We start from the raw sequence: 18,328 nt of genomic DNA, 5'->3' as shown, positions 1-18,328 counted from the left end.
CGGTCAATTATGGGTGGCGGATGGCACTCAATTACAAGGCTGCAGTGAAAAGGTGCAACAGTACTTTCCTGCACGTGGGTGGTGTCAAAGTGCAAAAATGCTGGCAAAGAACAGAGAACTAGCAGAGCTTGGAATGAGGGGCCAGAGGCACATTGAAGGAATTGGGGAAGACACCAGCCAACGGTTGATGCAGCAGCTGAGCTGGTTTAATGATGGATGGCGCTTAAACAGCACTCAGTGAAGACGTTACAGGTGGAACTGATGCAGGGGGGCCCCTCTGCGACCCTCCCAGGCCCAGACAGGGAGAGATCTGGACTTTGAGGGGGGCGGCGATCGCCTGCCTGCTCCGGTGACTCCTCAGTTGAATAAAAGGCACAGCCAAAGAGACAGCCAGACAGGCATCACGTGGCAATGAGGGTCAGCTATTTTCTTGGCCAAGCAAGGAACCCATGAAGGAAGGCCCTCCCGGACCTTAACGCAGGCACATACTGGTGACCATTGCAGGCAGGCAGGAAAAGCTATCCAGTTGTGAATTCAAAAAGGTACAGCAATTTCTGCGATTGTGCAATTATTGCAGGGTATTGGTATTCGATTGCTCCACCTTCACAAAGCCCTCCTCCAGGCAGTAAAGGAAGCGCAAAAAGAGAAGAGACCCATAAAATGGACTTCAGAAATTAACAAGAATTTTGCCAAACTTTATTGGCCCAGTGCACCAGTTTTGGCAAAACCAAACTACAAGGATTAATCAGGTCAGTGATGACAGCAGTACTCATGCAGAAGAAACTGCAGGGACATAAGCCTCTGGCTTATTCCAGCAGTCTCCTAGACCCAGTGATGCAGGGGCATGTTCCCTGTGAGCAGGCGCAGGCGGCTGCAGCGTCTGCTACAGAAAATGAAGAACACCATGGCTGCCAATTGGTTGTGTGTGGAGCACTCTCTTTTTGTCATATTGGAGAAGTCTAAATCCACTCTCACCACTTATGACATAATGACAAACCCAAAATTGAGGAGGTTGGGAGGAGGTCAGGAGTCGTCTGGTGAACCCAGTCTCCTTCATTGCAGAGTCAGCCGCACCAGGAGAGTATATGCAAGATGGCGCAGCATACATGGGCAGGATAGAAGGGAGCATCCAGGTAAAGGAGGAGGAAATAGAGGTAGCTGATATGGTTTTCATTGATGGGTCCTCAAGCATAGAACCAAATCCAGGACGACACACTGCTGCTGCAGTGGTGTATCACAGAGACGGAGAATTTCGGATTGCCTCTAAAATGAGATTGCCTTCACACTACTCGGCACAGGCATTGGAACTAGTAGCCATAAGTGCACTAAACATGACAGAAGAGCATGTGGGAAACATTTTCTCCGACACTGCTTACATCACAGGTTTGGGCCGATGGGAACTCATGGGGACTCGAGGGGATTCAAAAGTAGCAATGGGTTCCTGGTACAACCTGCTGAATTAACTAATTGAAGCATAACTGCCTGCGGAGGTAGCGCTAATAATGTGTGGGCAGGACTTCATCTCCCAGAAGAACGACATAGCCGACAAAGCAGCTAAAGAAGCAGCATATCTCCTCAAGGGACCACTAGGTTCTGCCAGGTGCCAAGCGGAGGGCACCGATGATGCTTACAGGGGAAAAGAGGAATAAAGGGTTGGAGAACAGACCATTTCTATGCAATCCCCATTGTGCAAATTGACCCACAGGGAACCTCCCCAAGAAAAGAAGGATTAATGGGTACAGAAGGGGTGCTCCCTCTCCCACAGATTTAATGTGGAGGCAGATCACACAGGGAAACCAGTGATGCCTAGGAAATTGCTGGTTGATAGCATTAGAGCAGCAAAACTTTACCGCCCATGTGTCCAAAGAAAGCAACAAATAAGTGAGGGTTGTTTTGTCGCCAAGCTCCATGACCTAACAGCAGAGTTTACGGGGAATTGCGTGGTGTGTCAACGATTTTGTCAGAATGATGCCAGCTGACTGTTCCCTGGAGATAGTCGCTGGAACAGGGACCAGCAGATACATACAAGATCGGAGAGCCAGGCTTTCGGGTGCTGGCTGGGCCCGGGGAGAATTGAACACCAAAACAAATTCAGGGAGACACTGACGCAGTGTGGTCAGCAGTTTTAAATTGCCCCTTGGCAGGTGGGCATGGGAAGAAGGATGAGGGACGAGGGGTTTATACGGTAAGGAGCCAATCAGAAGTGAGTTTTGGTGTCCCTGAAAAGCAACAAGTATATGGTTTTCTTGCTGATGTCCGCAAGGCACATCAATGGTCGGATGCCGTGTGAATGTCTCTCTTCCCACAGACTCGGGGCGTCTCCAGTCTTTTCCTACGTGTGCTGACCAATGGCAGAATATTAAGTCCCGGAGGTCAGCACGATTCCATATTACAAATTTTAAAAAAGGGTTTCTCTTGGGTTAGAGCGGGGAGAAATGTGGCGCCACAGGGTAGGTGATGACAGAGGGGTCAAGATTGTTTGCTCCAATCATCATTGATTAACATATGTCTAGCCATAGGGGACTGATGTGGGTACCACCATAAGCTTAGTAGGATGTCCAACATTTAGCAACATTAATCGCAACTGCTTTCGATTTTGAAAATAACCTTTTACTGTATAAAATATCTGACTGCAGTGGGTGGTGTGGTCAGCTATCAACCAGTTCTTTTCCACTGTGCTGTTTGATCTGTGCTTGCCCAGCTGTAATAAACAGCGTTACTTTTTGCCTGGTGTCACTCCATCTTGGATTACTTCTTGTGTCTTAATGACTACGTACTTGTGGAGGACCTGATCCACCATTCAGAATGTGTTTGAGCAGCTTTTGAAATGTGGCAGGTGCATTCTTCAACCCAAGGGGCATTACCCTAAACTGGTGAAGACACTCAGGTGTTGGCAATGCAGTCTTCTCCTTGACATTTTCTGTCATGTTTATTTGCCAATGCCCTATAGTGGGTCAAATGCTGCTAAAGTACTTGGCAGAACCTAGCTTGTCCACCAACTTATCTGTTGGTCGAAGGGGATAAGAGCATCTGTCCTGGTGACAGCATTAAGAGCTTCATAGTCCACACAATCTCATATTAGATGTACCTGCTTCATCACCCCTAGAGCCAACATTTTGTTGACCTCGGACTACGTGTGGGATCCCACGGTCTTACATCCTGTAACCGGGAGACCTCCAGCATAGATCTTTCCCGTGGCATCTAATAAAGTAATTGCCTTTTTTATACACTGGGAAAAACACCTTTTCTCCAAGAAGCTGGAACACCAACCCATCCAAGTAGATAATTAAACAGACGTATTAGAAAAGTTAGCCAAATTGGGGGCTCAGATTTCAGCATATCTACAGGAATACAAAATGGGCTTGGAGCTTTACTACTACTTTGGCTTTGAGGCGCGCAATTACTTGCTCTAAAGTAATCTGTGAAACCCTGGTGCTAGTAAGTGTTAGGAAAGATTTCTCTTTACAGCACTGTTCCCTCCATTTCTATGGACTCCCAAACATTTTATTTTTTAATCTGATCTACAGTGCAGTTATGACTTAAGCTTCACTACACCTTTGCTCATTTTTCTAGGGGAACCCGACATATACTACAGGCTGTCAGTACTGGGAAACATTGTTTCCCTTAGTCTTGTTACTTTGTTGCCATTCTTGGTAACTTTTGATCATATTACAATGGGGTAACCCTTTATTTTGCCATAGACTAAACCTCAGAGGATTTTTGGTTGCTTTAGGTGTGCCTAAGGGTCAAGCTGATGGCAGCAGTTACTTTTTCCTACTTTTTGGTGTATTTAGTTTCAGCGTTATCCGTTTACAGCATTTGGCTACCTACTGTGGCTAGTGTCCAAACATGGCCGTGCCACAAGGTTTTTCGTTTGTCCCTTGGCCATGCTTTTTACTAACCCTTTTTTCCTAACCTATGAGGACAGGAAAATCCTTATATGAAACTATAGCAGAAATTACAACTAGATCAAAACGGTTCTTTAAAAAAATTATGGCTTACCTGTATGCCAAACGTACTGTACCCATACATAAGTGCTTGCGGCAAAAAATAGCCATTGTACTGGTATGAAGAGTAGACATATTATATCGGATGTAAACGCTACACAAACAAAAAATACTGAAAAGGCCTAAAAAGGAAAAAGAAAACAATTTAAATTAGTACACTGTATAAACCTCTTAGTGAGCAAGCAAAAGAACACACACTTAACATGTTAACATATTCTCGTGCAGTTTAGTAAATCATTACATATCAGATTTACAAAATTATATATTTCTCAATTGCTTGCGTAGCACACTGCCTTTCCCAGCAGCATTTGACTCTGCAAAATCTCACACTAAATAACTACAAACACTGAAAGGCTAACAAGCCCTGTTGTTGCGAACAAGCTCTGTGGTTGCGGACAGGAGGCAACTGTGAAATCCTTGAGCTGAGAAGACTTCATAGGATTTAGGTTCATAATTTTGCAACCCCAGCTGTTTTAGGCCCAGAACTCTGTCACCCTTCTAGGTGTAAGCCTTTCTCCCATTATACAGGGCTCCTAATCTAACTGTGCTTAGTTCAGTACTCTATTAATCCCAGGAACCCACCACTACCTAGCTTAATCAAGTCCCATTCCACCAGACCGTCCAATACCTTAACCCTCCACGACAGTGCACCCTTAGGAGACACACCCTACCCACCGACAGAAACGACAAATTGAGCTAGAACGCACCCAGCGTATCCAGAAGGAAAAAACCAAGATCACTGTGCCTGCACAACACAGCGTAGAGGACCAACTACCCGACTACGCCTGCACCTTAAACTGAAAAATGACCCGACCCAGAAAAGGACGCTGAGAAAGAACAAAATCTTGCAACAAGAGACGCGAACACACAACACCGAAAGAACCCAGAAGAAGCAGCCCCACGCCTAACGCAACCATAACCGGAACAAAATCTGCAAGAGAAAAATCCTTATACCTCACACCTTACCCCGCGTCAACCGCGAAACACCAACATCTCAACACGGAAACCTCGAGACATGCAAAGAATTTCCCGAAACACCCGGAAAAAAGATGGTAGCACTCACCAAGAGAGTGGGAGGGCTCCAACCCCATCACCCCTTACATCACAAGAACAGAGGGGCACCATCGATTTCCACAACATCCCCACACAATACGGCGAAGCCCTGAAAACCAACAATACTACCTCCGACCCAACAATCGGACTCAATGAAGAAGCCATCGCTGATCTTCATCCAAACAGCATCACAGCAGAAACACCACGACTGATCAGCCCCGTTATCAACCTATTGGACCGATTCAATGAAGAAGCAGCCGTCGCTGTTCTTCATCCTACCAACACCTATGCGGAAAAACCACGACCAGACAACTACAAATTTGAACAACAAATAACCACAAAAGAAAATCACACCCAGAGAATAACTAACTTAATAAACGCAAGGTCAATGTCCAAACATTCAACAGAAATATACGACCTCCCAGAAGGAGGCATAGACATCCTATTTGTAACCAAAACATGGCTAGACGACAACTACAAGATCACCCTCAACAACTGCCTGAAGACCTCAAATGCACCCAAGCAAACAGGAAATCCAAAAGAGGGGGGAGTGGAGGGGGACGGGACTAGCGATCATCCATAAGGAACAATTGGCCATCAAATTGGAAGATCCACTAAACATCGATAAATGCGAATCCTTAATACTATGGCTTTCAGTAAACCCCAAAACTAACCTGAAATTCATACCGATATACAGACCAACAACCTACGATGCGACTTCATAGACGCATTCACAGAAGCAATCACCATCCTAGCCATCAAGTACAATCATCTGATCATTCTCGGAGACTTCAACATCTGGTTCGATGAAGAAACCAAAACCACACAACAATCCTTAACCGCCCAACTAGCAGCGATGAACCTACAACAACTAGTCAAAGGAGCAACACACTCAGCAGGGCACACGCTTGACGCAATCTTCACCAACAAGGATCTCAGCACCACAGAACCCCCAATTCAAATACTCTGGAGCAACCACCTCATCATTCCATTCCATTCATAATCACAACGGCCGCACCAACAAAAAAGCCACAAGAAAAACCTCCGATCAGGATGAAAAGAAACTGGAGAACCATAAAAAAACTCCAACCTAACCGAGCTCCTAGAACTCAGCAAACCACAAGCATCAACCATGGAAGAAGTAGGCCTAGACAAAAAAAGTTGCCCTGCTCCACACCTGGATCGCAACAACATCGCCAAAGAAAAGCTCTTCACCCCATCAAGTAAGAAAATAACAGCAAAATGGTTCACCCCACTACTCAACGCCATGAAAAGAAAAAAACCGAAAACTAGAATCTGAATGGAGGACCAACACCACCACCACCGCAAACAAATTGAAATTCCTGCAACAGATCCGCTCATATAAAAAGGAAATACAAGAAGCGAAGAGGAAACATCACGACAACCGAATCTTCAGAGCACCAAACGCACAAAAAGAACTCTTCAAAATCATAAACTAAATAAAAAACCCACCGGGCTGCAACAACCCCGCCAATTCCATCGACGAAACTTTGCGATGACCTAGGAGACCACTTCAATATAGTAATAATCTCCATTCAACACACCATACAAAACAGACCAAGCAATCACAGCTCAAACCCCAGCGACACCGACGAGGAACACCCAAACAAGCTATGAAGCTTCCCAGAAATATCAGTTGAGGCTTTCCGCAAACTGGTAAACCAAAGCAACAAATCAGGCTCTCCTGAAGACCCTTGTCCCACAGAGATATACAAAACAATTCTCAAACAAGGAACCCCCATGGAATACCACAGGAATATCCTCAACCTCTCAATCTCAACAGGTAAAGTACCACAGGCCTTCAAATCAGCATACATCAAGTCGCTACTCAAAGACACAACAGGAAACAGAGGACTTATCGAACTGCAGACCCATCTCCAATATACCCTACATATATATACCCAAATTGCTAGAAACTTATGTCTACAAAATAACCCAAGAATTCATAGAAGAGCACTGCCTACTAGACCAGGGACAAGTTGGCTTCAGACGAATGAGAGGAACAGAATCAGCTCTCCTCTCAATATGGGACGACCTAAAAACGAATGCAGACTCGGACAACAGCACCGCCCTGATTCTCCTTGATCTGTCAGCAGCTTTCGACACCGTCAACCACGCCATCCTCATAAAGAGATTAGAAGTACTAGGGATAACAGACACCGCCCTACTATGGATAAACTCCTTCCTAACAAACAGAACCGAAACCGTATGGATTAAACCTTTAAAATCCAAACCTAGAGACTCCACGTGCGAGTACCACCAGGATCATCATTCTCGCCGCTTCTATTCAACATGTACCTATTAATCAAACTCATCAAAACACATGGCTTCACATGCTACAACTACGCCGACGATTCTCAAATAATCTTCAACATACAAGACACCCGAGAAGAAAACACTACACTAGAGAATTGCCTTCGTGAGATATTCGACTGGATGAACCTCAACCACCTCAAAATCAACCCAGGCAAAACAGAGATAATGATTGTTTCAAAAAAGGGAGGAGACATCAGCTACATCCCCTGGCCAAGAGAGCTCGGCACCACACCAGAACCATCATCAACCGTAAAAGAATCTAGGGGTCCTGATGGATAACAACCTCACTCTAGAGCCACAAATAAACTCTCTACTCAAGAAATGTTTATTCCTCCTGCGAGCAGCAAAAAGGATCCTAGCGTTCCTGTCGTTCGCCAACAAAACACTTACCATCATCGCTCTGATCATGTCCAGAGTAGACTACGGCAATAGCCTATACCGAACGACTTCTAAAAAACTACAACGCATACAAAATGCAACAGCCAGACCCCTCATCAAGGTACCAAGAAGAGAACACATCACACACGCGCCTAAAATACTACACTGGCTTCCATCAAAACAGCGAATAAAGTTCAAGTCCATGTGCATCACGCACAGAGCAATAAACAAACAAGGCGCAGAATTCCTAAGCGATAAACTACGCCTATATCAACCGACAAGAACACTGAGATCAAGCACCGACATCTGCCTGGAACCAAAACCCTATAACAGAAGAAAACTCGGAGGATCCTCTTTCTCTCACCAGGCACTGAAACCTGGCATGACCTACCTAAGAATATATACGGAACACAACAAACCACCTAGCATTCAGGAAACTCCTCAAATCATGGCTCCGCAGCGTAACCACAACAGCGACACACTAGAATGCCCACCCCATCGGCCACTCTCAAATGGACAAACACTGAACCCAAAGAACCGACCACACGACAGACCATAAGATATCATGAGAAATAGCCACAAAAGGAAGCCTCCAGAGACTGATCACATACTCAGACCTAGACGACAGCCCTAAATGACTCACCCACTCCCCCCGGACGTACCATATCCAAACCGGCAGATGCATGAAGATAGAAAGTTTGAGAGGAGTCCGCCACACCAGCCCAGCACCCAAGGAGGAGAATAGACACCCAACCCACATTAATCAATCCATCGGCATTAGAACACCTACAGAGCTGGCTAGAATAGAACAGCAAGGAGCAATCATAACACTTACAAAGCGCGTAAGAACAGCACAGGGAGCGCCCCACACAAACCAAAACCCTGCCAGGCGTAGCCTTTTTGCCCACCCTGATGAAATTGGGAGGCTTGGCGAGTGCCACACTCGGACTGATTTCTGAACTTCTGTTAACCTTCATACAACAGACTAACAAAAACTCAGCATTTCTGCAGACTTATCTCACCCAAAATCTCACACAAGCATCTCTCGCACTACAACCCGCACGCACATCACAACACCGAAACAACACATAAGCAACAGCACACGAGGTCAGACATCGATCCAATACTCGCACCGAAGCTCAGCACCCGGTGTATACCAAGTTGAAGCTGCCAACAGAAAACCACTCCTCTCACTATCCTACTCCCGTTTCACCTACTAACCCATGCCACCTTCTCATTTGCAGATCTGCCAGAGCGCCTGGGGACCAACTGAGTTGGTGACGGTGCGCGGTACAAATACCTTTAACATTTAACCTAAGGTTTTTCCTTTACTGAATCGCAAGTTTTTTGTAATATACAGTTTTGAATACAGATAATTATGGGATGACATCTTCTTAAACGCTGCGCATAGTGACATTACTACTCATCTGCATTAAGAAACAGAATTTTTTTTAGTGAAATAGCTTACTACATTGCTGTTCGAAAGGTTGCCACGTACATTATTTGGTTCCATGTAATAATGTCGCCACATTATTGCATGGAACATGCGGGGGACACCCCCCAAAACCCCCAATTTCTTTTTTTTTTTGCCCCCGTCGCCATATATATGGTCACCCAAATGATATCGCCACAACATTTTCCCGGCGACATTATTTACGGCGACCATATATGTGGCGATATTATTACCCGATACCCATTATTTGCAGTGAACCCAACAAAGAAGCACACACAACTCATACCACAACTTTCACGAGGCAAGTATGTTACCATGAAGGTTGGTGTTGGTGTGGCTGAACAGTGTCTAGGATTGGAGAACATTTTTGAAACTAAGCCAAAAAGAAAGTTATGAAAATGGGGGCTTCCAATATACAGAGCGTAGGAAGTAAATGAGACCCAACAATGTTTCCTTGGTCTTTTCTTCACAGCTCTCTGTAGTGAGCTTCCTGGAACTGCCATGTATAGTTTCAGTGGAATAACCTCATACAAAGCTAGGTAGAAGTTACCAAGGGGTTTCCAAGAGTAAGAAGAAACATTCCTTGTAAAGATCCAAAAGGAGCAATTTTTAAAATGTTCACAAGGAAGATTTCCAAGCTGCAGAAAAAGGTTCAAACAAAGTAAACAGAATGTGTTACTGACCTTTGTACATAATGGTGGCTTGCTAGACACACACTAAAATACTAACATTTGTTGTTTCACTGCACTAAAATTCATGTTACAAGGAAAATACAAACACGTGCTTAAGATACACCCGAAGGATGATTGAAGTTATACATACCAAGCCCTGGTATCTGAAGGAGTCATACACACTCCGGATAAATAGCCAGAATGGCCACAAGTATTCAAATCGGAACTCCAGGACAAAATCTGCCAGCAGTACAAGTGCCCACACAACAAGGAATTTCAAATACAGAAAAGTGCTGCAACAAAAGAAAAGACAAGGCAGGTATTAACAAGAGTGATGGGAGAGAGACAAATAAGGGAATGGGGAGACACAATAATCCATGGTTCCTAGTTAGTCATCCAAGAAACTCACCAGCTTCAGAAAAGGGAACGACAGTCTGGATTTAGGTTCGCTAAAATCCACACAAACCATTGCCAAGCGAGGCTTCAAGTTTCAACATTAGAATAACGTGCAATGCCTACCATCAAATCATGAGACCTGAGCACCCGAGCTAGGCTGTTAGTGTGGTGAACGGATTTAGGAGAGGGCAATATTTCTGTGAAATACAATGGGAGTGGTTGGTCAGGTATCAATGTGTCCCCTGTTGTGTGTGCAATAATGGAACACCACCAGAAAACACCAGCTTTGCATCAATCATTGTAATGTGAAAGTTAAAAAAGTGAAAGGAAAAGGAATTAGTTTACAGAGAAACGTTACCTCGTCCTAGTTTCAATGCATATTTTATACCCCGCCACCCCCCACCCCAACCGCCCCTCCACCCCCACCCAACTAGCCCCCGTCATCACGCCCACCCCGCTGCCCCACCCCGCCCCCCCCACCAGAAGGGGATACCGTGTCTCAACCCTCAGTGTCCCACCTCCGCTTTCCGAAGACCCCTCGCCCAGGTGATCCTCACCCACTGGTCCACCACCAGGAAATGGGCCCAATAGCGATGGCAGTGTCCTGGCCACCTGGACGACACATCCCCGGGGACCAGCGGGTGAGACACCTTCAGGTTTCTCACACATTACTGTAGAGTTAAGACACAACCTATATCAAACCCCCAGGAGTGTGGGGGGGGCAGAGGGAACAATCACAAGGTGTTGGCAGACAGGCGCTGGGAATTCTGGGTGTGGCTCGCTCTTCATGGTCCATCAACAGACGAGGAAGTTCCGGAACACTGGGACACGATCACCAAAGAGGAATTGATGCAGTATTTAGCAGACCATCTGCAGCGCCTTAACTCTATTCAGGAATCCAATCAGGAGCAGATTTCCTCTCTGAAAACGGACATCAAAACTGCTATACAGGAAATCAAAGGAAAAATCGTGAAGCTAGTGGAACTAGAACATATGAATGAGCGACCTGAGCAGGAGCTGATCGAGGACTCCCGGAAGAGTGATGAAGCAATAGAACGACTGGCACGTATGTCACAATTTAGAGCTTCAGTGCAAAGACCTCAAGAACAGGTCAGGGCGCTCGAATATTCAATTTAAGAATGTTCTGCGAGCAATAGCGGACAAAGATCTCAAGCAACCAATACAATCCTGTTGCACTGAATTGCTCCTGGAGATCCCCTCGGACGAGATCCATTTGGATAAGATTCACAGAGTAGAACCGAAGAGCTGTGGGCTCGACTGAGGGATGTTTTGGCAACCTTTTCGTCTTACGAGCACAAGGAAGAGATTCTGAGGGCAGCACGAGTGGGCACGTCCTTGACCATTAATGGCTCAGAGGTAATGCTCTTCCAGGACTTGGCATTTTCAACTGCTAGAAAAAAAAAAAAGGCAGATGGGACCAGTCACCAGAATTCTTCATCGGGAAAAGGTTCAATATCGATGGACTTCCCTGTTTGGCTTGCTAATTTCTTGGAAAGGCAGGCAGATTAGAGTGACGACATGCAAGGAAGGTCTTGATGTGGTGGCGCCAGAGGGCAGCGAGCAGACCAGGACACAGGAAGAGATGTTGGGAATGGTGCATGGTGAAACGAGACAATGGAAAATCACGTGCCCCCGAAAGGATGGGAGAAGCCAAAGGACATGCCAGGCACGAGGGGTGATGGAGGAGGGTTCAGGTATATTGATGAGCGGGGGCTGGAATGATAATGCCATGGATCGGCAGGGGAAGGCGCTAGGATAGCCAGGCGCGGATGAAGGTTGGTGGCGGGGCCCATTTGGGATCCAAGGGAGAGGGTTAGATTTATCTCTCCACAGTTGGTATGATTCAGGTAGTTTACCAGTACATGGTCTAGTTTTCTCCCTGGTGTTGTCACTAGGGCCCATGAACCGGCCTGGGTCATTGCAGGGGGTCAGAGGGGGTGGGGTGGTAATGGGAGGGTGAGCTGTTGGATATGGGATAAGAGGTGGGATGTGGTGGTGGGTAGGAGATCAATGGCCCGAAGATGGGGTTTTTCAGGCAGTTAGAGGGAAGAGTCAAGCGATCAGGGCGGCATCCCATAGGGAGCTAGGGGTAAGGAGTCAAGGGAATGTGAGGAATTTTCATCGAGCAGAATCTATCCATGGGATTTAAAATCACCTCCTACAATATTAAAGGGCTGAATTCACTGGCAAAGCAAATTAAGTTGGAGCACTTTATGAAACTCGACTTGCTCGCTCTCCAAGAAACCCACATATGCAGGAAAGATGGACTGCGAATTTAGATTAACGGGTATCCACAGATGTTCCAGGCTAATGCGAAGGACCAAAAGGCTGGGGTTTTAATAGCGCTTAGAGACAATCATGATATGGCGATTTTGGGCTCCACAGAGGATAAACTAGGTAGATATCTAATCTATTTGTTATGTTTCGTATTAGGACAGATGTTTACCGTAGCATTGATAGGTGTATGCAGCTAATTTTGGACAGGATGCTTTTCTCAGGGCCACATTGGCAATGCGTGAAACCCATGCAGAGGGGTATGTTATTAACAGGGGATTTCAACGAAGCATGGGATGCATCGATGGATAGAAGTGGTGTAGGGTATGCGCCTCTGGACACACTGTCTCAACATCTTAAAGAAAAATTCAAACATCTGGGGTTGGTAGATGGGTGGCGTGCCTGTAGGGGTAACAAATCTGGTTTCACATTTCTGCTCACATGTTCATAGATCCCAGATCCCAATCGCTTATCGATTATATCTGGGTTTCCTCCCGACTGGTGGGACGTGTCCGCCAAGTCTCCCTGGGAGAGATTGCGCTATCTGATCATGGGGCGACGTTAGAAATGATATTTCATCAAAGGGGATTATGGCAGTGGGCACTACCAGAATGGATTTTGGCTGAAACTGTATCCTCAGTTAAGATAGGAGAGAGGATTCAGAGCTATTTTAACGAAAACGTGAGGGAGGATACCTCCACAGGTATTTGGAGGGGGCACCTTGAAAGAGGTAATGAGGAGGGAAATGATTGCTTGAAAAGATGTACGAAAAAAACCGAGTCTGCAGTTACAGGAAGATTTAGAGGCCCAACTTAAAGGATATTATATCCAACGAGGGACACAATGAAAATGTAGAGAGCAGTTTGTGGACAACTCAAGTTATTAAGGGCCAGAAAGGCAGCGAGGACCCTCCTTAGAGCCAAACAATACTATTATATCAAGGGGAATAGAGCAGACGGTTATTAGCTCAACAATCGAGACAAGGGGGACGGGGGGGCTGCCTGAATTATTGAGTGGTTCGAATGTTTTTATGGAGCACCGCATTCCCCTTGAAAGGCCTGGAGATGAATCGCAATCATCCCTTTTGGCACATAGAACTCATAATGCTGCCAAGAGCAGATCGGGAATCAGAGAAAGACATTATGAAGTTAGTATAGCTATTGGCTAGCTAATCCCCCCACCCCCCGAATAAGGGACCAGGTCCTGATGGCTTTACTGCCATTTTTTTTTTTCAAAGTACCAGTAAGTCCTCGTCCTCTATTTAACACGATTATATAATTACTTTGAAAGAACTGGTCATAACATAGCCTCTATGGACCAGGCTAAATTGGTGATATTCCCGAAACCGGGTAAAGACCCGTCAGTGCAGGTCTTATCGTCTGATAGCGTTAATTAACATTGACGCTAAAATAAACAGTAAGATCCTAGCTTTGCGATTAGAGGTTAGACTTCAAGTTTTAATAGGACCTGATAAGGAGGGTTTCCTTGGGCAACATCAATCGAGAATATTAGAAGGGTCATCTAATACAAACAATAGAGATGCAGGAGATTCCAAACATTCTTCTCGCTTTAGATGCCGAAAAGGCATTGGACTGCGTGGAATGGTCGTTTGTTTCAAACAATGACAAGAATGGGGTTCAGGGAACGCTACCTACGAAAGATACAAGCGAACTATCAAACCCCTACCACGCATCTGTCTATTAATGGACAGCTCTCAGGCTCTATCCGACTGGAAAGGGGGGGCCAAACAGGATGTCCGCTGTCTCCTTTGCTTTATGCAATTTATCTCAAACCCTTTTTGCAGCATGTGCGAGAAGCATCGTGACTGAAAGGTATTCAATTTGGGGGACGGGAATATAAAAGAATGGCATTTGCGGATGATATGCTGTTGGCTCTAGCGGACCCAGTGGAGTCCTTAAAAGCAGTAGTTTCAAAATTGGCTCTCTTTGGGGAAGTCTCGGGATTCAAAATCAAACACACATACAGAGATATTAAATCTTTCACTATCAAGGAAAAAGGAGATACAGGGATGTACCCAATTCCAAAGGGCGGCTGATAAAAATCAAATAATTCACATTACAAAGTTATGGCTATGTTATACAAGGAGAATGACTGTTACTTACCACACTCGAAACCGACTTGCGTCACTGGAATCTGTTACATATCTCGTGGATGGGTCGTATGGCCGATTAAAATGGTGACCCTGACCACAATTTCTATGCTATTTTCAGGCACTGCCCGTGTCGCTCCCGGGGAACTTTAAGTCACTCAATCGTTTAAGATCTACATTTATTTGGCAAAATAAGAGACCGTCGTGGCCTTGCGAACTCCAATGGCCCTGAGGAATAGGGGAGGAATGACTGGTCCCGATTTTAAACTAAATTATATTACTGGGCGGGCCAACAACGTGTGCTGAAATAGTGGCTTTCGGTGGACGAAAGTAAACTTTGGGTTTCCATAGATAAAGCAGTGGTGGGCCTCCACTTGACGCCATTGTATTGTTGGCTAAAGGGGACAGAAATCCTAGTATGAAGGCATCGCGGATAACTGCACTAGTGGAGGAGACGTGTGGGATGAGGTGATACAGCAAAGGCATATTTCAACAATTCTGGGCCCTTTGACACCATTGTTCAGGAATCCCCAGTTTACACCAGGGAAGGATGCGCAAGCCTTTAGGGAATGGGGGGAGGCGGGATGGCTAAGGGAAATGGAGGGCAAGGAAGTTCAAGCCTTTCAGCAGTGCAAACTATCTTTCGGTCTTAAGGAAGGGGACAGGCTTTGTTATTACCAATTGCAGCATTGGGTTGTAGACCCCCCCTTAATAAAATTGGCAGCGGGTAGGCAATTTACCGCTTTTGAAAAATATATAACAACTCAAGCAAGAGATTCAAATTTACTCCGCGCACTTTAACGCGCCGATAGCTGAAGGGTGTCCACAGGAACGGTGGTCTTACATGGACAAGTGGGAATGCACTATGGATCGACATATAATCAGAGGAGGAGTGGGAGGTTTTATGGGGTAACATCTCGAAGCTTACTTGATGCATTAACTTAGGGAAATGTGGTATAAATCCCTCACTCAATGGCACTATACTCCGGAGAGGCATTTATGTATCGGGAGACATCCCAGGATTGCTGGCGGGTGTCACGACCCTCGCCCAAAACCCCCTCTGGCAAACCCATTGGCCAGGTGGAGTCAGGACTCGGGCCTCTAGAGCCTGGCATCCTCTTCAAAAGCCCTCATGGGGCCAGTCCCGGCGCCTATGGCGCCAGGCTCATACACCATGAAAAACAATGTGCGTGGGAACTACTTTATTGTATTGTCAGCCAACATGGAGGCATCCACATAGCTTGGTTCCTAAGAACCAAGCTATGCGGTATAGTGTTTTGGGTGTGGTAGCCTAGGGACTACTTTACCTGGACTATTTTGTTGGGGCTATTTAAACCACACCCGAGCAAGACAACACGCTTCGCATTACTTTGCAACTTGCAACGTGACGCTCACCGTGTCCAGCTATTCCCTCGAACCTCGGAGAAGCAGAAACTGCAAGCAGACAAAAGGATCATCATTAGCAGCAGCATCTTCCCTGCAGTCTTCATCTTTAAACACTCGCAGCTACTGAGAACAGCTTCCTCGAATCTGCACACCTCCTGGACAGAATGACCTGAAAGAGGAAGATCGAGGCAACATTAAAGAAAGCAGTAGAGACATTTACAAATTACGAACTGCTCAAAAGGCTTACCTGGCTGGTCGCCTCTCGGCTGGCACCACTCCGGACATTCCACTCGCACCGTGACCTACAAGGAAGGAAAACACAGGGTAGCAAAGGCAAGACTTTGCAGCGCTGCGCATAGCACTTACTTACCGCATCATAGCGCTCTTAATGCGCCATCATTTACCAGCGGGGCTCAACCAAGCCAGTTCGCCGCGCTGAATCTCTGTATACCTAAGGGAGAAAAAAAAAAAAACATTTTAAACAAAGAAAGGCATGCAGGATAGCAACAAAACTAAAGAACAGCAATAAGACCTACCTGAACAATATCAAACGGGACGGCGTCAGTGAAGTAACTGGACCGCACTCGCCCATGAAAGACAACGTGCCCCTGCAAAGTAGGCACGCCTAACTCTACCACAAGGCAGAACCTTCCCCGCAGACCACATCAGGGCAAAGCTGAGAAGCATACCAGCGAGTAACCCAGCTGGGTGGCGTCCCTGTGGATACCAGATGAGCGTAACAGCGGGGGATGTAAGGGGAAGTGTGATTGGCATATTTGGTGTCTTGTTCGGCCTTGAAAGCCTTTTGACAGCAAGTATGTTTGACAATGCAGGTGGTGGTTGGGATGGACACACCCATGGGGATTGAGCAATGTCTTCTGGGCCTTTGGAAAAATTATACAGCACCAAGAGAAAGGGTGCATTTTAAGGCATGTGTGGTTCAGAGTTTTGCAGCTTTACTGGTGATTGCCCGGAACTGGAAGCAGGAGGTCACTCCTACCAAACATGAGTGGTTGTCTAAAATGTGGCTATGGAATGGATAACCTATACAATTCAAGGGGACATCCAACAGTTTAGGTCAGGTTAGGGCATATTGCTGCAATATTTGAGGGATGAGTATCGGATTCAGATGTGCCCGCAGAATATGCAAATTTTGGACATTGCTTAATGACTTTCAAAATCGATAAAAACTGAAAAACTCTTTGTATCTTACGTATGATAAGGCGGAGCAGCTCTGGGATGAGGGGTTGGGAAAGAGGGGAGGGAGGGGCAACGTTTTCTTGTTTCAACATTTAAATTGCCAATAAATATCAATACAAAATAAAAGAATGAATAGCAGTCCGCCACAGATGGCACCTTTGGGAATGGCCCTAGCGCAAGTATGAAACCAGGCACATATTCTAATCCTGGCAGACCCTGAGAACTCATGTCAGACGGTTTGGGTTGGATGCAACAGAGGTGATAAAGTGGGTTCACTACCTCTTGCATTTTGCTACTGCCAGCCCTACAAAATAGGCAAATGCTCCCCAAAAATAAAAATGGGGGGTACAAATACTCCCAACAAAAATAGAAAACAGACACGTAGAACCATGTGCCCTTGCTTTCACCCCCAGCTCTATGGATGGGTTTGGGGCAGGAGTGAACCCAGCAGCACAGAAAGAATCTACTATTACTACTGCCTGATTGAAAGAAGTAAACGTGCATCTTTTACTGTGCATGAACAATTGGTTGCCAATACATATTACAAAAACAATTTCCAATTTAAACATTTTTACACGCTTTTAAAATACTCCCATTGGGAATGGGACTTCTATTTACTTTTATAATTAAAATACTCCCAATTCAAAAGTGAAACATTCAAAGATGAAAGAATCGGGTGAAAACAAATAGAACCAATAGGGCATGGATGATCCAAGATGCATATAAACAGAGAGGGATTTAGGTATGTTAGGATTGTGCTAATCAAGAGGTTAACGTTCAAGGGAAAGGGTTAGTCACATCAAGATTTTGCTTGGGTTCATGCATTAACCACAATCGTGGCCATGCTTGAAGAAATCCGGTTGTTGGTGGCATGTGTGTGCTTTGCGCATATGTTCATGAAAGAGTAAAAGTGTATATATATTGTGGTGTCAGTGCCTTATGGTGTGGACCCGGACAGTCACAGGGGGGATGAATGCGTATGCACAAGTGTGTGTGTGTGTGTGTCTTGGTGCAGACTACAGATGAAAAGGGGAAGAATGCT

The 18,328-nt window shown here is 45.7% G+C and overlaps 1 protein-coding gene across 1 annotated transcript in view; it reads right to left on the bottom strand.

The window, feature by feature from the left end:
* The window catches only part of MACO1 (macoilin 1), a 539,166-nt gene that overhangs the window by 461,120 nt on the left and 59,718 nt on the right, over positions 1 to 18,328 (bottom strand). Inside the window, exons 2-3 of the mRNA XM_069622729.1 lie at positions 10,051 to 10,192; positions 4,003 to 4,129 (exon numbers count right to left, since the gene is read on the bottom strand). Coding sequence (XP_069478830.1) covers positions 4,003 to 4,129; positions 10,051 to 10,192 — 269 coding nt within the window. The remainder of the gene's footprint in view (positions 1 to 4,002; positions 4,130 to 10,050; positions 10,193 to 18,328) is intronic.

This window comes from Ambystoma mexicanum, chromosome 11 (genome assembly GCF_040938575.1).
Source record: "Ambystoma mexicanum isolate Mex_15411 chromosome 11, UKY_AmexF1_1, whole genome shotgun sequence".
NCBI lineage: Eukaryota > Metazoa > Chordata > Amphibia > Caudata > Ambystomatidae > Ambystoma > Ambystoma mexicanum.
Note: the sequence above shows the minus strand (reverse complement) of the source record. Positions and strands in the feature narration are given on the sequence as shown.